This window comes from Pistacia vera, unplaced genomic scaffold (genome assembly GCF_008641045.1).
Source record: "Pistacia vera cultivar Batoury unplaced genomic scaffold, PisVer_v2 Contig952, whole genome shotgun sequence".
NCBI classification, from domain to species: Eukaryota; Viridiplantae; Streptophyta; class Magnoliopsida; order Sapindales; family Anacardiaceae; genus Pistacia; species Pistacia vera.
Window position 1 is genome coordinate 176,895 of NW_022196837.1, and position 24,278 is coordinate 201,172.

The 24,278-nt window shown below is 38.2% G+C and overlaps 1 protein-coding gene across 1 annotated transcript in view; it reads left to right on the top strand.

The window, feature by feature from the left end:
• Positions 1–8,869: 8,869 nt before the first annotated feature.
• The window catches only part of LOC116120958 (sodium transporter HKT1-like), a 40,624-nt gene continuing 25,215 nt past the window's right edge, over positions 8,870–24,278 (top strand). The window contains 3 exon segments of the mRNA XM_031406929.1: positions 8,870–9,022; positions 11,486–12,580; positions 12,582–12,718. Coding sequence (XP_031262789.1) covers positions 8,870–9,022; positions 11,486–12,580; positions 12,582–12,718 — 1,385 coding nt within the window.

A 24,278-nucleotide genomic window follows, 5' to 3' on the forward strand; every position in this document is an offset into this window, starting at 1 on the left:
TTCCCTACTCATAAAGCAAGTGCATACACAAGGTTTTCTACTCTTCTTAAATCACTTCTCAATGCACAAATAATGCATATGGATGGTTCATCTCCACTAATGCACTTATGAAATGCCAACATACAATGTTGCAAGAATCAAGGTTCACAACTCATACTCAAACCTCTATTAGGCATTTTATCAAACAACTCAAGTGCATAACAAGACCCTACTATAACAATAATTATGTGTCTTTCTCTAACCATCCAAAATGGGAGAAAACTCCCTCACATAGCCATAAATCCTGCCATAGAAAAACGCTACCAAAAAGGATTTCTCAACATCCTTCAATTCCATCTCAAACTACATTCCCAACTCACATCTCACTTCTCATAATTGAAGTGTATGAACAACCATAAAGCAATAATTATCTCCATTTAAAACTTAATAACATAGCATATCACATGTATATACATACACACATACTTGCTATTAACTCTCTATTCAAAAAAGTCCTCAAATCTCTACTTGGGTTGGGATTTACTTACCTTGTGATGGAGAGATCTCACTAGCTCTTCCTTTCTCTTGGTTTGCTTGATTTTTCTCTACCCTTTAAACAATTAAACAAGTCAACCAAAAGACCTCAATATTCAAATATACAACAAAACTTCACATCCAAAGCAAGAATCCTTACCTTAGGATGCCTTAGATTGATTTTCTACCCCAAATCACTCCAAAAGCCCTCTAAAAATCCTTGAATAATTGAAAGAGAAATTGAGAGGAAGTAAAAAGGAGAGTGGCGGTGGAGAAGAAGAATGAAGGGTTTGCAATGACTTAATTCCTTTTAATACAATTTATGCACAAGCATTCCCATTTTGCCCTTACTCTTCCTTGGGAATTCCATCTATATCCTTTGATTCATTACAAACACATCCCCATATTNAGGCGGGGTTTAATGGTTTTGAACCCCTTGGGTTTTTCCACCCGGTTGAGGGCGAGGCATCCAATGTAGACAGTGAATGACAACCCTCTCTCTGAAGGCAGTGGAGGAAAGCGGGCTATGGGATGGGCTGCTAAGGTCAAGCCTTAGCCTCATGTACGGTTGGATGGGCAAAGGGATGCCCTTTCCTTCTTTTAGCCCTGTGAGATACGTAAAGTCATCCCCATGTTAAACATCATGCTCCTTGGGATTGGCCCGAAGTAGGTTAAGCAGGGTCCCCCTTGTAAGCTGATTGCTCCAGTGTTAGGCCGGAACGAAGTGTCCGCGGTTCTGAAGAAGACAATTGGTTTTTCTTCCTTGCATCGAGCAGGGACGATGAAGATTGCCCCTTGGGTTCTTGTATGGCTGATGTCTAGTGTACTTTTGGGAGTGTTTAAGCCGCACGTACCACTCTCCTTAGTCTCTCTGCTTCGTTATGCGAGGCCGCGTCTTCAATCAAATCACGATTACGTTGACGACGAACTTCTTCGGCTTATCCTTCGGGACTCTTATTATGTCATCGTGAGTCTGGATAATGTATTTGACTTTAGACACTCAGGTTTCCGAGTGCTGTTGCCTTGGTGCTTTCTTTTATAATCGTCTCGGTCTTGGAATCTTCTTCTTCACTATCAAAAGGGCCATCCACGTACATTTTTGCGTCGGCGCAGTATGCTTCAAGCCCTTTGAAGGGTTTCCGATCAGCGAGCACCCTGCACACTGGATCGTAGGCAGCAGTGGCCGACCAGTAGGTCTTTTGGGCATTCGGATTCGGAAGTTAGAGACTCAAGAGGTTTTTTGCCTGTGACGGGCTTATTGCTCTTATGGTAGGGCAGTAGCAAGAAGCCTCCATAGGGGCTGCGACTCCTATGACTACTCAATCGATTAGCATAAACTAAAGGAAGAGGATAGGATTTCTCCCGGTAACCTAGCTCGCTTCGCCGCATTCGGAAGGAGAAAGGTTTGTTCTCTAATGTGATATATAAGTAAGTTATTCCAGCTTGCTTGAAAACCTCGTTATTACAGAGCGGTGGCTCTAGAACATTTTACAGAGATAAGATAACTGTCTTAGTACTGCTTTAAGTGGCAGTATCTTATGCAACTCTCCCTATGCTTAATCTCATCAATAATTGCAGACATCCAGAACCGGCTCACAGCTAATCCACAGTGGACCTACATGGTCATACTAATAACCTTGAGAAGTTAGAGAATGATGAGAGAGAAATGATTATCCGAAAAGAGCTAGCACCTTCCGAGGGTAATGACAGGATTTCTATGGTAATAGTTACATAGAAAATTGTTTATGACATTTTAAGGGTTAAAATGGTTAAGCAATAATTAATTATATTTAATTATTATATCTTAAAGCGTTAAAATTAATGAAATAAACGAAAATAACCTTTTACTAGTTAAAGGGTAAAAGGGTAAATTTATGGGTTGCTAATGTAAGCTAGTTTAGTTTACATGGGCCCTTGAATAATATTGATTATTCAAAGGATAGCATAATAAATTCATGGGGTCCCTTTTTAAAATAAGATTTTATTGGGCTTGGAAGTGAAAAATAAATAATTGCAAAATTGCCCAAGTATAAATATAAATGCAAAAGGTTGCATTTTAGTTCATCATTCACTTGTTCACTCAAACACAAACTAAAAGCTCTCTCTCCCTAGGCATTGCCACTCTCTAACCCTCTCAAGGTGGTGTTAAAGTGTGGAGGTCTCATCATTTTAAGGCTAATCTTCATCAATCCAAAGCAAAGGAGTAAGTATAATCTCTTTTCCAACCTTTGTTTGAAAAAACGATTTTTTGGGTCCAAGCTTTCATGCTTTCACTTCTCATTTCCACCACTCTTCATGCATGTTGTTCTTTCAAATGGTATCAGAGCTAAAAAGTTCCATGCATGTCGTTTTGAGCAAAAATCAGGTTATAACATGTGTTCATATGTTCATCATACTTGGTTGAGTTTGCATGTTGGTGATTTGGTTCAAAAATGATTTTTTCATCTTAGATCTCTAATGCATGTCTCGGCCATACTTAGGAGAAGAGACTTTCAAGTTGGCAACCTAGTTCTGAAAGAAGTCCTTCTCGGTACAAGGGAATTAAGCGCAAGGGTATTAGGACCTTACTAGGAAGACCCATACCGCATTGCCAAGGTAATACGACTAGGAACCTATCACCTCAAAAGACTTAATAGTTCTAAAGTACCACGAGTTTGGAATGCTGAGCATCTTCACCCCTATTACCAGTAATTCCAAACTCGCTCTTAATTTTTAATTTCCTTGAAAATTTTCCTTGTAAACTTTGTAAATAAGATCGCTCTTAAGCAAAATTGTCTTCTATGATTGTAACAACTTCTTTCTACTATCATATTCATAACATATATCAATAAAAAGATAGCATATTTATCAAAATAGTTGGGCCCAAAAATTTTCTTTACTTAATAAATACATTATTTACATAGTACAACATCATTTGTACAAAAGACTCTCAAAAAACAGTGGACAATGCAGCCAAGTCTCCCCACTTGCCGACGTCCATCCGACCAGGTCCTCACCTATATCTTGTACAACAAAGAAAACAACGGAGTGAGCACAAAGATGCTTAGTAAGTAAATCTTCTACTCTATAATCCCTGTGCATTACTCATCAATTCTTTTCCTACTCTTGTCACTTTCTCTAATTCTAGTCCTCACTGTTCTTTTCTTTCTTTCTATTCTCATCACCCATGGAGAGTATCATAACCATGCATGGACGAGACATTAGAGCGTAACAATGCATTTTCTTTCTTTTCTTTTCCTTCTATTCTTTTCTTTTTCTCATTCTCATTCCGCTTTCTCATGGCGGAGACCGCTCTCTCTCATAGCGGTTTACATGCATTCTGCTCTCTCATGGCAGAGACCGCTCTCTCTCATAGCGGTTTACATGCATTCTGCTCTCTCATGGCAGAGACCGCTCTCTCTCATAGTGGTTTACATGCATTCCGCTCTCTCATGGCGGAGACCGCTCTCTCTCATAGTGGTTTACATGCATTCCGCTCTCTCATGGCAAAGACCGCTCTCTCTCATAGCGGTTTACATGCATTCCGCTCTCTCATGGCGGAGACCGCTCTGTCTCATAGCGGTTTACATGAGGGTAACTCTACACTCACGGGTTCCCCATCGCACAACCTATTTTCTTTTCTTTTCTATAGCACTTAATATTCATTTAATTCTCTAGCGCTAATTCTTTCTTTCTCTTTATTCTAAGAGAATTGGTTCTTTTCTTTATCTTTATTCATAGAGTGTTTCTTTCTCATTTCTTATATGATTACTCAATTAAATAGATGCATAAGGATGGCTCATGTCTAAAATCTTTCTTATATGTATTCATGAAATGCAAATATGCTATGTTGCATAAAGTAGGGTTCTCTACTTCTACTCATGCTTCTTTTAGGCATTTCATCAAACAATATGTGTGCATACATAAACTCTATTCTAACTTTAATTATACTTCTTTCTTAACCATCCAAAATTGGAGTTCAACTCCTTTAAATCATCACACATTTTGCAAAGAAAACACACTTCAAATATTCCTCTCAAATTCTTCTAATTCTCTCCATACTTCTACCAAAATTTATCAACACAATCCACCCTACTCATGGTGGAAATTCCTTCATAAAACAACATTGAACTCATTCATGAATTCATCAACTCATTTCAAACATAGAAATTCAAGCATTAATCATATATAACATCTCTATACGTCATTCAATCATGCAAATCACAACTTAGGTGGATTTACATCCTTAGGCTCAAGTAGAATCCACTTAAGCTTTCTACTCTTGTGGCTTGATACTTTCTCTTAAACCTTCAACACAAACTCAATAAGGATCCTACTCTTTCAACAATAAAATTCACATCTAGAGTAAGGATTCTCACCTTTAAGTGCTTAGGATCAACTTGTATCAATTTCTAGTCAAAAACTCTTCAAAGATCCTTGGAAAATTGGATGAAAATTTGAGAGAAGTGAAGGATGAAAGAGGCAGTGGAGAAGAATCAATGAAAGGGTTTCTAAAGCTAAACCCTTAATATCTCATATTTTCTCCACTCTTTCCCAATATACCCTTGCTACTTCTTTAAAATTCCACCTAAGACCTTTCATTCTTTGCAAAAACATCCCCATTCAAACTATTCTCCATGCAATTTCCTTGCATTTCCACTCCCCATTTTTCCTGCTAATTAGGGGTAGAATGGTCATTGAGTCCCAAAAGGAAAAATTCTCTAAATCTCAAGGGAACATTTCAGCCAAGTCTTCGCCGCGGCGAAGATATTTCTTCGCCCCGGCAAAAAATCACAGCAGCTACGGGATCGTAGCACTTCATCGCCGCGGTGAAGATTCTTCTTCACCCCGGCGAAGGCTGTAACCTCAAGATTTCGCCAAGTCTTACAAATTTTCAGGGCAACCACACAACCAAACCAATACACCCTTTCAACCAAGGGTAAACCAAGCAATATTAACAATATACAGACGCAAATGAGGATAAATCAATAAACACTCAAGCCATTCATCAAATCTTAACTACGTACCTCAAGTGGGGCGTTACAATGATCTTGTTGGTCGCAATGTTTTTACAAGTTTCCTACTCGCATATGTAACATTAATCTTGTGGAGTACGCAAATTATAAGTGCTATCACAAATGGCTAGAAAATATTTCTTTTATTTATATATGTAATGGAGACAAGTACAGAAAGACTAAAGGAAATGCAAAAATAAAGTTAAAGGCAAGGTTGTGCAAAAGCCAGAAGAAGCGATCACTGGTGTCCACCTCCAAGCCCTACGAGTGCAACCTCGGTGTCCCCCGGTTGGTCGCCGACCACCTAGTCAACTATTGGGTCCTCTGGGACATATTCCTCCGACTGATCGCCCTTTAGAGAAGGCTCTTGTCCCTCCTCCTTCTCAAAGTCATAGTCAGTGTCCGCCATGGAAGTGAGGATGTTCTAGTATTCGATCGGGAGGTTGGAAAGGTCTATCCCCAGATTCCTTAGACGCAAGCTATAGATGGCCTAAATCGCCTAGTCAGTAGCCTTCCTCTCAATTTTCAGGCTTTTCTGTTTCATCTAATCAGTTAATGAAGTGACCTACCCTTGGGAAAATTCAAGGTTTGTCTCTAGTGCTCTTTTCTGCTTCTTCATGTTTTCCCACAACCGAGCTCTTTTTTCCTCTGCCTTTATGGCCCATTCAAAGTTTACTTGTAGCTCTTGCTTTTTCTTGCCACACTCTTTGATGAGTCTAGCCGCTGTCCTCTGGAGCTCCTTGATCTCTTTGCCTCTCTTCTTGAACTAAGCCTTTTGGAACTCTACTGTGCGAAGGGCAAAGTTCCTCTCTAATAGGTATTGATTCACTTGGATGTGGTATGCTTTTGCCTCTGTGTCCATAGCCGCTAGGTCCTGTTTCAGCTTCGCATTTTCTTCCTTTAGCTCATAGAGCCCCCCAACAAAGTCTAGGTTGATCTCATGTTGGGTCAAACGCAGGGCAAGCAAAGACTGCATGAGAAAGGAAACAAAGGTTAAACTACATTTTTTTGATAATCATGAAGGGTATGAAAAACAACCGATATTGGGAAATCCTCAACAAGGACGAGCTGCCCTACCTGGCTTTGCAGTTGGAGCACTGTAGTAATCAGGTTCGTAGGTCGAGAGGCCACAAACTCCTCAAAAGCCGCAGCAAGTTGGCACCCCAACAGGGTATACACACCGGCTACAGGTGTTCCAGAAGTTGTCCCATGGAGTCCAACATAGGTGTGGCTGCCCCTATAAGAACTGGCATCTCGCCAATTGGCTCTTTGCTTGCTCTTTTTCGAGGGACTGTGGCCTCCCCTTGTCATCTGCGTGAGTGCTCTGGGACTATCGAAATGCTAGGTGCAAACCTTAGAGTTGCTTCCGAGTGGAAGGCGTGGTAAGGCTACCACCTCCCGAGTTGTACCCCTAAGCCCTCCGGCTCGAACTATGATTCCTCAACCTGCAACTGCTTTCTCTTCTTAGTTTTTTGGCTGATGGTTTTTTGCTTAAGGGCGCAAGCAGTCGCGGGCCCTAGTCCTTGTCATCGGTCTCAAGACTTTGGGTGGCATGGTCGTTGCATGAAAGCATGATTAGTGAAAAAGGTCATTGCATGCAAAAGAAAGAATTTCTAAAGCGCGCGGACACTTATGAACTAAGGGTTCTAGAGACGCTTCGGAATTGAGGAAACTGTATTTCCTCAAGTTGGCGATAGTCACGAGCAGTCTTGCGTCTCGACTTTGCTTGGGCAGATTACCAAATGCTACAATTCGATTAAAATTAGGCAGAGTCATCAACCTGGTCGTCTTATTTCTTGCAAAGAGATAGAAAAGTTCGTTAGAAATCAAAGAATGAAGGAAAAGGAAAAATTCACAAAGTAAAAAATGGGAAAACCTACCCGGTTCCCTAAACTGGCAGACACCATCATATTGGAAAAAGAAAAATTTGATTTCATAGGCCCCGACATTACTGGGGTAACCAAATATTCCTCCTCGATCGTAGATCAATTTGAGAGGTAAAAAGAGTCTTTATCATTGCTTTTCTTTAGGTAATAAGAGCATGCAAGCTCTAGCGCAATCAGCTAACCGAGGCCATTCTCTCCACACGCGATATACATAGCAACGGTTATCATATATGCGTTGGACATCAGTTACAGTGGTGCGATCTCAAAGTGATCGAGGATCGACCTAATGAAGGGGTGAAAATGTATCAACGCCCCGCATTTGAAGATCGCCTCAGAGATCTTGGCCATTCCCTCTAGGGGATTTTGAGCTGTATATGTTCTGTGCTGGTAGACGTCCACGCTAAGTGTTTATTGGTCCACTGCCTTTTGTATCTCATCTCGGGAGGCCACTGACAAAATCTCTTACACGAGACTTGTTGAGGCATCTTGGCCTGCGAGCTCGTCCCCTCGGTTGTCTTAGTCGCTGAGGCATCCATCACTTCTGAGGTCTAAAAAAGGGGTGACATGTAGAGATAACCCAGTCTTCGTACAATATTTTGTACGATGACATGGAAGAACCAAAAAAACCTTAATGTACCTTCCTTAAACCCTAGAAAAACCCTAAAAAACCTTGGGGACCACCCCCAAGGATTCATGCCCTAAAATTCTTACTGTTTATGAAAGAAAAAAACCTTCTCCTTACAACAGCCTATAAATACGCACCACGAAAGTTTACCAAATAGTTCACACCCACCATTATCGTCAAGATAAGTTATCAACAAAATAGTAAAAGAAAAGCAAAGGAGAAATCCTCCTTACCTTTTGGCTGTGGGGAACGAACTTTCTATCATAAATAAAGGGTGTGCACCAACTGGGAAAAGGGGAGACTAGCCTCATGATAGCTTTGTTCTTTCTCTAAAAGTATGAGTTTCGTGACAAAGCTTGAGGCAAGCCTAGGGTTTTACAGGGGAGGAAGCGATGATTGATCACCCTAAGGTAAGTAATGCTTGGGCAGAATATGTTTCTCACCATTGATTGCGACCGCATGTCATCAATCTATGAGAAGAAGTAACCACCACGCTTTGAGAATGCCAATTGATGCTTCCTAATGACTCGATTATCTCCTCCACATTAAATGCACCCTCATTTGTATTTAATACTCTGAAAGCGAATGTCATTTTAGCACGGCTCACATTTAATGCACATGGCTGGCACTTATTGCGCACTAGAAACGTCTGTCAGAATAAAGATTATTTTATTAAATAGATTAGCTGTCAAGCGCAACGAATAACATCTGAAGAGGTCATTTGGGCAAAACACTCTTCGTCGCATATTGATTTGGAGACAATGCGATTCCCTGTCCTTAGTAAAAATATGTTAAGTATTCTTAGGTCATGGACCGCAGATGAGATTTGAAACACATTGGTACGACACTAAATGGGGCCTGATCCAGGTTGTTGGACTTGTGGAGGAAGGCTATCTCAGGTCACTTGTGCTACCCTTAGAGACACGTGCTGCCACCTCCTTGCAGCTCAGTCAGCTCGACCAAGCGGACAAGTCAAGTTGCGGCATAATCTTGAAGTTCTCAAGGTTCAATCCTTAAACCTTAAAAACTAGGGGACTTTTGTTATGCCTGAAAAGTTAAGGCTGACATGGAATCTTGTCAGCAAGAGCCAATCAAGATTCATGAAAGTTTTGTGTTGTCCAGGCGCTGCCACATCATGTAGTGATGGAAGATGTATGGTTCTTGTCAGTGCAGCAAGTGAATGTCAGACTCATGAGTGGTCAGGGATTATCCACCTGCCCAAGCCTTATGCAATTTGAGGATATTTCTCATGCAGATAACCAATAGGACGCAAAGAAGGATTTGCACGGCACCTACCCACTTGCAGACTTGTACTCATTACCTTGAACTCTCCCACTATAAATAGAGGACACCCCTCTTATTTATGAGATTGGCTAATCTTAGTCTAAAACATCTTACACACTTTCTGTCTCTCTCTCTCTTTCTCTCTGTGTATTCCCTCTAGATTGTAACTTAGCTCGCCACACGCAACTTACTTTCACCCATTTATTAATACAATAGCAATGGACGTATGATTCACTTTTGAGCATCCAAACCACTTTAAATATCGCTTCTCATTCGTTGGTTCATTTCATTTTTCCTTATCACGTGTAATTTCTAAGTCTGCTTAGCACTTTGCACATGTGAGTCGTTGATGTCAAAATCAAGCATCAACACTCTTAAATATATATGAATATGACACAAATTGGATGGATAAAATTCATATAAAAAGTTAATTTAATAAATACTCCGCGAATAAATAATAGGGCAACGAAGGAGTTATTTCACATCAATTTGTTGGCTAAGTTGGCCATTATCTTCCTTGGTAGAGGTCAGGGGATTGAGCCACCTTGATGTTGAAGGGGAGATTGCTAGCTATGTGAGTTAACAGTATAGCGGAGGTTGGAGGTTCGAGTCACCCCATCACCTTGGATCAAAGCCTACTAATAACTACAATGTTTCGTCTACTGTTATGTCTGATCCTAACAAGTGATATCAAAGCCTTGTCATAAATTTAAGTATCTTGAACCTATAAAGGGAGATTGTTAGCAAAGTGGGATAGCATCAATTTTAAAGCTTGGTCATGACACCATTGGAGCCTTAAAGTGGGGATTGCTGCCAACTAAAGGAGACCAGGGTCAAAGTTGAGTTGTCTCCAACTGTGGGCATAAGACTGATGTAAAGAGAAAAATTTATTATGATACCTTGAAAGAGAAACTATATGTCAAAATTTAGTAGTAAATATTTAAATATATCAAGTTAAATAATATGATTCTTTCAATCACCCATAACTAATGAAAAAATAAGTGTGGGCTAAATATACAGCTATCATTACAATAATGAATTCAGGACACTGATCTCCTAAATTTTTTGATAAACAGCAATATCTAGGAATTTCTGAATATTTATCAGATTATCTTTCTATCATTCATTTAAACAATTAAAACTTATTCAAAAAATAATTTTTGTTATATATTTATTTTTGGTAATCGGAGCGTTCGGGTCAATTTATGTATACCTCAACTAATCTTCGAAGTCCATTGAACACTGTACAATACTAAAGAACTAGGTAAATCACAAAGCTATTATGGTAGGTGACCTCAAGATTTGAATCCAGAAATTAAAAAAAATGGAGCAAACTTCTTTGAATCCCATACCAACTATTTGATTTTTTTTTTTTTTTTGGTTATTTTAAAGTCCTTAAAAGGAGATTTTGGTCGTTTAGTCAAACCTCAAATGATTATTGTCATCAATGATGCAAATGGAAAATTTAAAAAAAAAAAATGTTCTACCTCGCACTAATTAACATGGAACTGATGATGATAAACAGATGACTAAAGTTACACCTTTGCCCAATATTCGTCTTTAAAACCCACCTCACTTTGCTACTTCATCAGGCCTTGTTTCTTTCTGTAAAGATGAATACTATTGCTTCTTTTTGTAAGAATCTAAAGGATTTTTGTAATCATTCAAGTATCATGTTATGCAATCAACCTATAATGCAAACTGAAACAAACAAGAAAACCAGAAAACCACAAACAAAAACACAGGATCTTTACCGTGGTTCACTTGCCCGATTTGGGCAAGCTACATCCACGTTGAACTCTGGAAAGAGAGTTCGCTGCACTATGATTAAAGAACACCCGATTACAGTCACGATTACAAAGAATGACACCCAAGAAACCCAGATCGAACAACACTGATCTGAACCCGTAATCTGCCCTAGGACTCCTCTAACCTGGAAATCCCTATAACCAGAACACAGTAGTTCTTCCCTTGATTGATTAACCCAAACCACTCAAGAAACCCACAGATTACACAGAAATCAGACCCAAAGAAAGAACCCTAGTTTTCTAAGAAAAACGAAAACTGCTCTCAACCTTTTTGTGTTTTTGATCTACTGTTACAACAGGAAACCCTAATCCTTTTATAGTGTTGACTGGAGGCTTGATCTCAGCCGTTGGCTTTCCTTCTGAATTAGTGGTCAGGATCATCCAGGAGCTGTCTCAAAACGACACCATTCCATTAATTCAGTACGACGCCGTTTCAGCATTCACTCACAACATATCAGAATCGCCTCTTTTAACAAATCTGTTTTGGTTTTAATTTGGTCATGTTTTCGTGTCGTGATTGTCAAAGTATATCCTTTCTGGATTCAGCTTGTCTATTTCTTAATTTCCTCTTTAGCAGGATACTTAGCTTTGAGGTTCTCAAATCCAAGAACCTCCTTTCGCCCAAAAAACTTTGATTTATTCTTCACCTCCGTGTCCGCATTGACAAATTCAAGCATGTCAACAATCGAAATGGAGGTTTTCTCTCACTTTCAACTCATCGTTTTGATCGTTTTGATGCTTATAGGTGGAGAAGTTTTCGTCTCCTGGCTTGAACTTTATGTACGTTACAAGTTTCCCAGAAATCATTTCCTTGGAAATAGAGTCGGTTCAGATTATAACATCGACCTTTCTTCTTTACAAAACGCAAATTTTCAAGACCAAATTGAGCTGGGTTTGGCACATTCTTCACATACACAAAACCAGAATCAAAATATTATTACAAATACTAATAGCTCAGAAGATGATAATGAAAATTCTTCAACTCATAATTCAATTAAATATTTGTTTTATGTAGTACTAGGTTATCTTTTAGTTGTTCATGTAGGTGGAATTAGTCTAGTTTTTTTGTATATAAGCCTTGTTCAAAATGCAAAAGAAGTACTAAAAAACAAGGGCCTTCATACGCTAACATTTTCTGTATTCTTAATTGTTTCAACTTTCTCAAACTCTGGACTCGTCCCTACCAATGAAAACGTGATGGTTTTTAATACAAATCCAGGCCTTCTTTGGGTTCTAATCCCACAAATCGTCCTTGGCAACACATTGTATCCATCTTTCCTGCGACTTCTCATCTGGGTTTTGAAGAAGGTGACAAACCAAGGGGAGTTTGAATACATGTTGAAGAATTACAAAGAGATTGGCTATCGCCACATGCTATCTGGCGTTTATTCTTCTCTTCTTGGTGTTACGGCATTTGGGTTCATATTTCTTCAGTTTGTGCTGTTTTGTGCCTCGGAATGGAATTCAGTAAGCCATGGATGGTATGAATGCCTACCAGAAAGTCGTTGCTTCATTGTTTCAAGTGGTTGATTCGAGGCATACTGGTGAATCTGTGTTTGATCTCTCCATAATTTCTCCAGCGATGATGACGCTCTTCGTTGTTATGATGTAAGTTCTTGGTTTTCTTCTAGAAATTCATGATATGATTTTTAATTAAATTAGCAAGTGTCATGCTTAATATACAGTAGATAATCAATATTCTAAAATTTTAATATATAGTTTTTAAATGATAGGTGTTAAGATTAACCTATGAAATTAGAAGTTTGTAAAACAACAATATATATATATATTTCTTTTTAGTAATTTAATTTATATAATTAGAAAGTAATTCTTAGTAAAACTTTGGTATGAAACTTTCAGAGGCCCTTTCTTATATACCCTTCGGAGGACAATGAGCACAAGTAGTAAATATAAAAATTGTAGAAAAGAAATTATTGATTTGTTAATACGAGAGATAATGATCAGATAAATAATGTTAGAATCTTTTGTCACATCTTCTCTTTGGCCATTCATGGATACCACATGTTGAAGGGTAAACTTGGAACCCTCTCTTTTGTGTTGTCACTTAAAAAACACATCAGTCTGCTTAAATAGTTTGTTCATAAAGTATTTTCTATTCATACTTCATAAGTTTAGGTCTAATTTTTTTTTTAGGGTAAACCCAATAATTACCTCTTCTATGATTCAAACACAAGACCCATGAATTTAACTCCAGCAACTAAAGGGTTTGCCATCCGGCCACAAAAAGAGAGTTTAGATCTAATTTCATAAGATATAATTTGAAGTTTATCCCACAAAGATACTTTCAAAATCGTACTTTAGATTGATAATTTAGGGAAGTATTTTTCCAAAATTATAAGGGTATTTTATAATTTGTAAATTCTACATCATAATATCCGCCCAATTTAATTTTTTTTTAACTTTTTTCAGAAAACTTTTCCCAAAAACACAAAATTGTGAATCAAACGGAGCCATATTGTTTGGGTATTGGATTTATTCTATATGGTGGGTTGGCCTATTAACTTATTAATAAGGCCTAGTTATTTTATTGGGTATTGGATTTTTACTATTCGGTGGGCTGGCCTATTAATAATATGGCCCAGTTTCTTTTGTAAACCCTTTTAATTCTTTCGGTTTGGGCCTTAGGGAATGTCCCCCTTCTTGAATTAGACTCCTTTATTCTGAAGGGGGGAAACTATCATGTTTTCAGAGTTTTTGGGGGTTGATTGAATCCAAAAGTTTACAAAGTTGACTTAAAGATTTAAAAGTATAAGGGTTGATTCAAAATTTAAAAATATAAGGGGTAATTGAACACTTTACATGGAGATTAATTATGATGTTTTATTTAAAGGGATTATTAAGAAAAACATTTTCGAAAATATTCACCCTCCTTTTGGGATCCTGAGTCCCTCGGAGCACCCGGATCCGATGAGATAGGGATACTTGGGAGGGGGCGTGACAATTATAAATTAAACTTTCCAACATAACGTAGACTAATTTTGCCACTTCATGAATGGATGCCACCCAAGACTTTTTCCTCTTACTCTTGTCTCTCCTCTATAGTACCCATTCCCAATCTTCATTTCTCAAAGAATATGCCGTAACAGTTTAAGTTACCATGTAACTCGGTGTTGCTATGAAGCTCCAATGAAAATTACTTGACATAATTAAGGAAGTCTTGCTGATAACTTATGAAACTTTAACTTAAAAAAATCAGAGATAATAACCCCCAAATAGATTACAAAAAAATTTATTCATGCAATGTAGACTCTATCTTTCAAAACAAATATATATAACTCACTCTACTGAATCATTTATTGGATCAACTTCTATAACTACTGCCTTAACTCATCTGTAGTGGAATGCCGCTATGGGAGATAAATATCTTCAAATATGCATATACTTGGAAACAAATGGGTGTTTAAGATCAATTATCAGCATTTAGGATACTTTTTTCATTTATTTTACTGAGAAATCTTAGCAACCATTTCTATAGCATATTGTTAAACCTACTTCCGAATTTCTTATGTAGGATAGAAACAAGAAAAATGCTCTTTGAAAGAGAATCTGAAGTGAACCATCAAGTGGAGAGTCTAATCTAATCTCTCATAGAGAATCAAATTATATTTTAAACTGGATGAATAAAATTTTACTTAAGCATCTTGTTCGATACCGGGAATCCTGGTATTGATATTCGCCTCCAAGAAGGAAAATCTAGTATTATGTGACTGTCATGCATATGCATGGTATTAAAAAAAGAATTAACATGGTGTAACCAATATAAAAAGGAGTTTATAAAATTATGGAAAGTATCAAAAGAGTTATGAGTATTTTTTTTTTTTTTTTTTTTTTTTAAGTAAGTAGTATCATTAAAAGAGAGAAAAAATGTACAAAGAAGTCATAAAAAAATGATCATCCTACCTCAGGACAGATCTTGGGAAAGGAACAAAAACACAAGCGTAATACACTGAAAACTTAATCTCCTCTTATTTGTCTAAATTAAGCATGCGAAGGATAGGACAAAGAGGAGAGGAGCAATCAAAAGAACATAAAGACAAAGACATCCTACCATAGGACATGCTCTGAGATAGGATTCATAAAAACTTAAACAAGACTAAGAACAACAATACATAACATCATTCCTACCTTACAACAATCTTTGGGTTAGGAAGACCCATGTTCGTCACATGTTGGTTTTCAAGATAATCATAGGTAATCTCCAAATCTCCACAAGTTTTATATTGACCATGAAATATTTCATTTTATTGAGGTCCATAGCCCTATCTAGCTCTCACCATGTTCTGAATGTGGTTGTGAATTGTCCAAGCATCCAACAATATCTCTGCCACATAAGTGGTGAAATTAGGATTTTAATTTTTAATCAAAGAAAGAACAATAGATTAACTTGGGGATCAATGATTAGAACTAACTAGAGGTGAAATTGGGTTGAGTTGAGCTAAGTATCTGACTACTCGAGCTTGGCTCGAATGCTACAATACCGAGTTCGAGTTCGATCTTGAAGAATCGAGTTCAAACTTGAACTCGGTACTTTAAAGGGATACTTGAGCTCGAATTCGAGCTCGGTTAATTGAGCTTTCAAGCTCGAGTTCTAATTCGAGCTCAAGCTGATTGAAAAAATCAGAAAAAATTCTAGCAGACAATGAAAGATTTGCCATCTAAAATTTGCCAAAAATTCCAGTGGGATCAACTCTAGTTAATATTTTTAATTCTAAAAATAATTTTTATTATTATCTGAAGAGAAAAGAATCGCAGCAAAAATCTTTGAGAAAAGAAGAAGAGAAAGTGGTTAAAAGAGTAACAGATTCAGTCAAATAATCTGGGTATTTCTGTTTTTGCTTAAAAAGACGAAAGCTACAGTACAAAGCACATATATACTGCATTTTTAGTAAAACGCAGCGTATTGGCAACTTATTCCTGACTCTATTCTACTCGCATATGACACTCTGATCCCTTAGACTCTTATACACAATATTCTCCCTGAAACTGAACTATACTCACATATGACACTTTATTATTATCAAACACAAAAAATAAATTCAAAATTAAATATTTATTAACAAAATTTAATAAATGAAAAAAAAAAACAAATTTCCATGAACAATAATATTTGAAATTTTTTCTTTGAGGTACCCCAGTGACTGGGGCCCAGTCCCACAACAACAAAATCCTCCCTCCATCACTGTATTTCCCATCAAAGATTTCAATAAACATAGTAGGAAAAAAAAATGCAGGTGTTTGAAGCTAGGAGGAAGACCTGGAGAACAAGAGATGAAAATTAGGAGGAAGCAAAGAGGGAATTCGTTAAAATCCTGAATAGATTGGAAGATGAGCTTGGAGAAAAGCCATTCTTCGGAGGTGAAACCTTGGGGTTCGTGGATATTTGTTTGGTTCCTCACTACTGTTATTTTCACACATATGAGATTTTGTTCGGCTTGAGCATTGAAAAAGAGCGCCCCAAATACATGGCGTAGGTTAAGAGATGTCTGCAAAAAAAGAGTATTTCGAAGACACTTCCTGATCGGAAGAATGCGCTTGGATTACACACAAAGACGAGGAGGAGGCGAAGGAGGGAGTTTTTATATTTTAGGGTTTCTTTCTAATTTTTAATCCCCAAATCCAATTCGACTTTTACATAATTTGAATATGGGTGGATTTGCAATTTTAAAAACTATAAAATTTGTATGACTCCCTCTTAGTTTCAAAACTATCAGATGCACCTTCAAGCTTGTTGAAGCTCATGAGCTTTTCGAGCCGATTAGCATTGTGTTAGAACTCAGCTCGACGTTGTAATTGAGCCAAGTTGAGCATTTAATTAGCCGAGCGTGACGGTCTTGACTCGACTTTCACCCCTAATTAAAAGATATCATTATAAAAATAAAACTAAATTTTGTTCGTGTACTTTATACAATGTGAGGAGAAAAAGAACAAACAGCATGTTTGGTTCATTATTTTTATTCCTATTCTAGATCAGATTATTAAAATAATGTTTGGTTCATTTTTTTCAAAACTCTATCCCCAAAACATGATCCTGACACAAGTTTGAATTGTCTACATCTTCACAGCTTTCTTAGGTTTTGACCGTTTCAATTTTTTTTTTTTTTATTCATTTTTCTGCACTGCATGAACCATTTTCTTCACTTTTCGTGACTGCTTCACCATTTTTTGCGCTGCATCTGACTAAGAAAATTAAACCATTTTCTTCACTGCATTCTTCACCATTTTTCTTCACTTTTCGTCACTGCTTCACCATTTTCTGCACTGCATCTGACTGAGGCGTGGACCATTTTCTTCACTGCATTCTTCACCATTTTCTTCACTGCATCTTCACAGCCGTAAACCCACCTCACCTACTGCTTCGGAACAACCGTGAACCCACCTCAGCTACTGTAGCTCCCCAGCCGTGAACCCACCTCAGCTACTGCATCTTCACAACCGTGAACCTACCTCAGCTACTACAGCTCCCCAGCCATCAACCCACCTCAACAACTGCATCTTCACAGCCATGAACCCACCTCAGCTCCCCAGCCACCGTCAACCCACCTCAGCTCCCCACCGTGAACCCACCTCAGCTCCCCAACCACCGTGAACCCAGATCTGTCACTTCTCTTCTCATGTTCGCAAATTGCAAGCTGTGAAGCTGATTTCTCTCTCAATTCCATGCCATTGTTCTCCTTCTCATTCGGCTATTTTTATACAAAGTTCGTTGATTAATTTTCTTCGACGAAAGTATTTTCTAGTTTTTTATTTCTATTTCTTTGACTTCATGTGTAGAAATTGTGTGTAATTTATGGTATTGAACTTAATGGTCGTGGATGTTTGTGATAATAGATGATAAATGTTGGTATGACAGTGCTGGTGGCGGATCGGTGGTAGTTTTGGTGGTTGTGGTGTGAATAAATTTGAATATTAGGGTTCAAATTGGGGTTTTAAATTTAGTCCTTCTGTCGCAATGTTTACTTGATAATGGCTCATATTTTTACAAAATCTTGAATTTTTTTTTTCTTGTTACTTTAATCGACTAATGTTGTTAGCAGATGATGGAAACTAAATAATAATTAAATGGTGAATGTGGTTCAATGTTAATAGGGTTGGATTTGAAATTGGGGGTTTAGTTTTGAAAATCAATGATTGATTCTGAAGATTTGTTGATTCAGGTTTTGATTCGAAGAAGAAGAATCAATCGAAGAAAGTGTGGTTGTACAAAGGAGTTGTAAACAATATAGGGTACCCACGGAACCGAACTAGTAGGTTCCTAAAAGCTTTGGTAAAGTAGTATTTTGCAAAGCTTTTTTTTTTTTTATCTATTCTACAGTTAATAAGCTGAATTTTCGGACTTTGATTTCCTAAGCTTGATGATAATTTTTGTTTTGTTTGGCAGGTTTTTAATATTTTAATTCGGATTTCACTAATTGATAATTTGTTCTGTAGATTCGACATCATGATTTAATCGTAACAAGAAATTATGCTCATATGCACAGATGTTAGTATAATTTGTCTCGACGTCATAGGATTGATTACTACTTCCAGCAGAGGGCAAAGTTTCGACATTTTTCTAGACTCTGAGTTCGTCATACACACCTGTTGGTCGACATTATCTTTATCTTCCCTGCATTGACGTCTCAAGCAGTGTCGGATCGAACAAGGTATAAGTTTATTGTGTTTAGTTGATTACATTAACTGTGAGTATTATTTTTGCAATGTGATTGGTGATTCATATGGCGTCCCAATGTTGGTTGTCCCTGACTGTACCGTCCTTAGATGAGTGATTCTATGGCCTGGTCTGTTGAAATGACCCACCGATTCTGTGTCCTGTTATCTGAGCGGCCAAAACTTCGCACGTACTGCAATAAAAACAGCTGATTACCAAGAAATGTTAGGCGACATATCATCACTGGCTGGCAGGAGACTCAATGTCCACAATTAACCTCTAAGTTCTTTCGACGCGAAAGTGTATCAAGCATGGCGAAATTGCTACAACACACGGGGTTTGGGTGGGATCACGAATCACAAAGTCCAACGTGTCCCGTTGAGGTGTGGCAAATATGTCAGTATATTTTTATATTTTTTAACTAATATTATTCAACGACAGTAAATGTGCACATTTTTTTTTGGACTGCTAAATATTAATATTTTCTTTAACTTACCAACAAAACCCACTGGCGTAACAATTTTACCACAAGGGACTTCCTCACAAGGAGCTTTATGAAATAATATTTCAGAAGCAAACTGTCACTAGAAGATATGTATACACATCTACATCCCAACCGGTGGAGACCTCCAGTATTCCAATCCCGACGCGGTTCCCATGGATGATAGCGAGTTTAACCTGATCCTGATCGGACGATAAGGGAAAAAGGTCAAACACATCTGGCCATGGAAGAGCTAGAAATAGGAGGCACAGACATAGCCCGAGACAATCAATGCGGATGCCATTTTTAGCTTAAGGGACGAGCTTGCGGAGAAGCAGACTATGGGATCGAGGGCTACCAATCGCAGTGCAAATGAGAGGGAAGAAGAGAACACTAGTGCTTCATCTGATCCTTTTTCCATGAGCAATTGTATTGACATCATGACAGCCATGCAGTACCAACACAGTTTTACCTACCGGTTGTCACGTACTTATATGAAAATCCAGGGTGACGGGAGATATTCGTAAAACTCCCACTGAAGGAAAAGGCTAACTAGATTTATAACAACTTTCCCAAGAAGTAGATTACACTATATTTCATAAGTGTTTGGCAACAATTTTGTATGCGTAGTGGGCAGTTGTCTTACATTCAATAAATGCTACTGTATGAATATATTTATGTGATATTATATGTTAACACCATTTTCGATTAACATTACAATAAAATTTGACTATTATATTTTGCTAAGTAGTACACAACTGCTAATTGTTGATAAATGTTTTGCAAATGTGTAGGTATAAATGGCATCATCTAGCCGTACAGGAAGAAGACGACGTGCTACAGATGAGAGGGACGAAGAAAAATAATGACAGATGTAGCCATTGCACTTTGCGCTGCTGCCGCATTAGAGCAAGTGGGCATCAACGTACATCCGTATTAACGGGTCATCAGTATATGTTGGAAGTACTCAACGGTCCCTGACAGGATCTATGACAAGTGTCTCATGGAAAAGACTGTTTACATTGTTATGTGAAATTTTGTCTAATCAAGGCAAATTGCAACCAACCAGGACAACAAGTGTGGAAGAACAAGTTATGATATTTTTTAACAATGTTGGAAAAAACGAGACAATTAGAACAATATGGAGGATTTCCAACATTCGGTGAGACGATCTCCAGACTGTTACCGATGTTCGCGTTTCAACGCTATATGTGATTTGAAGACAGAGTTTATCAGACCACCTGACTTCAATGTGTTTCATGGGAAATATCGGCCCAGAAAATATACCCTTTCTTTAAGGTACTGGTTCATTATGTTTGCTATAAGTAGATAGTTAAGTTCATTGTGTTATTAATTTTTATAGTAGGTTAATATGAGTAAAATTCAATTTTCATTATAGGACTGTATTGGAGCCTGGATGGCACACATGTATATGCTTCAGCTCCACGTGAATTTGCCGATAGGTACCGGAATCGCAAAGGATCGATGTCACAGAATGTAATGGCTGTATGCGACTTTAAGATGATGTTCACTTATGTCATTACTGGATGGGAAGGATCTACGCAGATTCAAGAGTTTTAAATTCAATTATTGATATCCTAACTCTAGATTCCCACATCCTCCACTAGGTATAAGTATTTCTTGACGATTCTAGCGTATTACCTCCCTGTTGAGACCTTGTAATTCATAAAATGCTGATATTATTATAGGGAAATACTATTTGGTTGATGCGGGTTATCCAAATAGAGATGGGTTCCTCGCCCCTCATAGGCGAGTGGCTTACCATATTTCTGATCATCGCTGTAACCGAAGGGGGCCACAAGAGTTGTTTAACTACAGGCATGCTTCACTCTCCGCAATGTTATCGAGAGAACCTTTGGTGTTTTGAAAAAACGTGTCCGTATTCTAAATGGAATGAACAATTACCCATTGGACAAACAGGGAAGATTGTTAGGCATGTTGTGTACTTCATAATTTTATCAGAATGACAATATAGACACCGTATCTTCGAAGAAACCAATAATAGTACGGGTAATGAGCAAGTATATTGTGGTCGTCAAAACGGGGCAGAATATGGGCGAAATGGAGAAGGACCATGTAACAGCCACTTTCTACTCAAGTACTCATGTAATATACATAATAAAATACTATAAAATAGTGTAAAGAGTTGGGCCCAAATTTTTCTTTTTATTAGGTTGTTATTGTTCTTGTTGTTGTTTTGAGTTTGTAGAGAGAAGACAACAACAAAGGAAAGGAAAAGTGCTAAAGAAGTCACTTTTTCACAATAAGTAAATCCAACCAAGTTGAGTTTTGAATAAGCTTTTGAGTAGAGATTTAGAGATTGAGTAGAGATGTATGCTTGTATAAGTATGTTATGTTATTGAGAATTGAGTTGAGATGAATATGTGTTTTGTGGTTGTTGAATACACTTATTATGAGAAGTGTTTTTGATGTGTGATGAGAGATGGAAATTGAGTTGAAGTTGGAGGAGTTTTTGAATATTTTTGGGAGTGTTTTCCTTGGCATAATTATGACTATATATGGGAGTTTTTCTCCCATTTTGGATGATTAAAGAGAAGAGTAGAGTTATGATAATTAGAGTTTTTGGTATGCACAAAAGTTGTTTGATGAAATGCCTAAGTGGAATCTGCCCTGTCACAGCTGGACTTCGAGTAATTTTTGGGCATTTTACGGATTGAACTGGTTTAGACCAAAACATAAAAGTTGTGGCCCTGTCTCTAAGCTTTAAAACGAGACCAAAACCATAGCAATCCGAGGTATATAATGCAAGTTATGCCCTTTTTAATGTGACCTGTGCAGAATGACTGTTTTGGCAATCTTGTATTTGGCATTTCATTAGTGGCATTAGTGAGCATGAGCTATCTATACACATTTGATCATACACTTAAGAAGTAGCTTGAGAAATAGTAGAGAATTGATCATAAGCTACTTTGAGCTAAGAGAAAGAGAATAGAGTAGGTTTGTGCGATGGGAACCCGTCAGTAATGGGTAGAGTATTCCCGCATGTACGCCGCATTGAGAGAGCGGCATGAGTATGAGATAGAGAAGTGGTGTAGCCTGTGAGAGTGCATGCGGATGAGGGCTATACCCTAGTACCCAGAGAGAGATGATCACTCACATGGCCAAGGGTTCCGAATCCATGCATAACCGAGTCCGATCGGCTAAACGTAGAGGTCCAGTAGAGTGGAGCGAGTCCCGGCCGTGCCTCCGGTAAGATGGGGCCGTGACTTACTAAAGAGAGTTAATAGAAAAGAGTTCTAAGAAAGAGAAATGAGAGAAGTACCAAAGAGAGAAATTGAATGAGAAGTTGTAAGGAAAGAAGTAGAGTGAGAGTTACGGGGTTAGACGGTAGAGGATTTACTTACTGAGCAATATTTTAGTGCACACCCTGTTATTTCCTATGTTCCAGGATCCAGGTGAGGAAGCGGTCGGATGGACGTCGACACGCGAGGGGAAGCAGTTACACTGTCCACCATGTTTTTGACGACTTTTGTACATATTATAATTTTATGTAAAAATATATATGGTTGTAAAGCACATTACATATGTTTAATAAAAGAAAAATTTAGGCCCAACTCTTTACACTATTTTATATGTATTTTTATTAGTATATTACATGAGTACTTGAGTAGAAAGTATTGAGTTTGTTTGTTGTCATGGTTAAGTGTTTGCCTTGGTTTTCGTTGAAATTTGGTGAAGTTTGGAAATTCGAGCTTCGCCGGTGCGAAGAAAAGCTTCGCCGCGGCGATAAGGACCTGCACGCATGGGTAGGCTCTGCCATGTTTTGCCGGGGCGACAGATTGTTTTTCGCCGCGGCGAAGAGCCTAACAAAAGTTCTTGAGTTTTCTAGAGAATTCTTCTTTTGGGGCACAATGACCTTTTTACCCCTAATTAGTAGGAAAAGTGGGGAGTAAAAGGTAGAAAATTTAGTAGAGATTGTGTTTGGATATGGGTGTATTTGTAAAGAATCAAGGATATAGATGGAATTTTCAAGGAAGGGCGAGAGCAAAATGGGAAATGATGATTATATATGAGCAAAAAGGGTTAAGTGTAGAGAAACCCTTTAGTCCATCCATTTCCACCGCCTCTTCCATTGCCTACGTTCTTTCAATTTCTCCATCCAATCTTCCAAGATTTCTAAGGAGTTTAGAGAGCTTTTGGGAAATTTTTGGTAGAAATTTCATATAAAGCATCTAAGGTAAGGATTCTTGCTTTAGATGTGAGTTTGCTTATAGTTACAAATGCCAGGGTATTTACAGTGGCATAGGGTGAGGCCGAGGCCTTCTATCGCTGTAATGGTCAGTTGTTATTTCATGCTGTTTCTTTATATGCTTTGATTGATTCTGGAGCCACTCATTCTTTTATATCTCATGGAATGGTAGAGAGATTAAATTTGAAACCTGTTAGAGTGAGTCAACCCATAAGATAGAGTTGCCCGATGGGGTTAGTGTGTTGACTCAAGAGATGTGATAGAGAGTCTGTGGTTATCCATGGTCGAGAATTGGGATTGACTTAATAGTCTTTGATTGCCCGACTTTGATGTAATTTTGGGTATGGATTTCCTAGGGAGGAAGGTAGAAATTGATTGTCGGAAAAAGAAAGCGAGATTTAATCTCGAAAATGGAGATAGTTTCATTTTGGAGAGCATCGGTTGTATGTTGATTAGTAGTGTAAAAGCTAGGGGTCTGAGTCGTCAGTGGGAGGGGAACTTTACAATCCCTCCACATATGCCCTGGCTGTCGGCACCTGTACACACGTGATCCCTTAGACACTCTCCTGAATGGTTCCTCCCGCATTTAGCACAAAGGGGAAACCCTTCTGTCCTGGGCCACTTGTACTGCCGATCTCTCCTATTCTTCCTTGGTTGGAACTTCTTCTGGCCCTTACTTCTCTGTTCTTTGTGACATCACTCTCTCCTTCTGTAGTGGTGGATGCTCACTAGGTATGTTAGAGCCAACCCTCTACAATGTATTTGTTTACATAGATCTCTGCCCTTA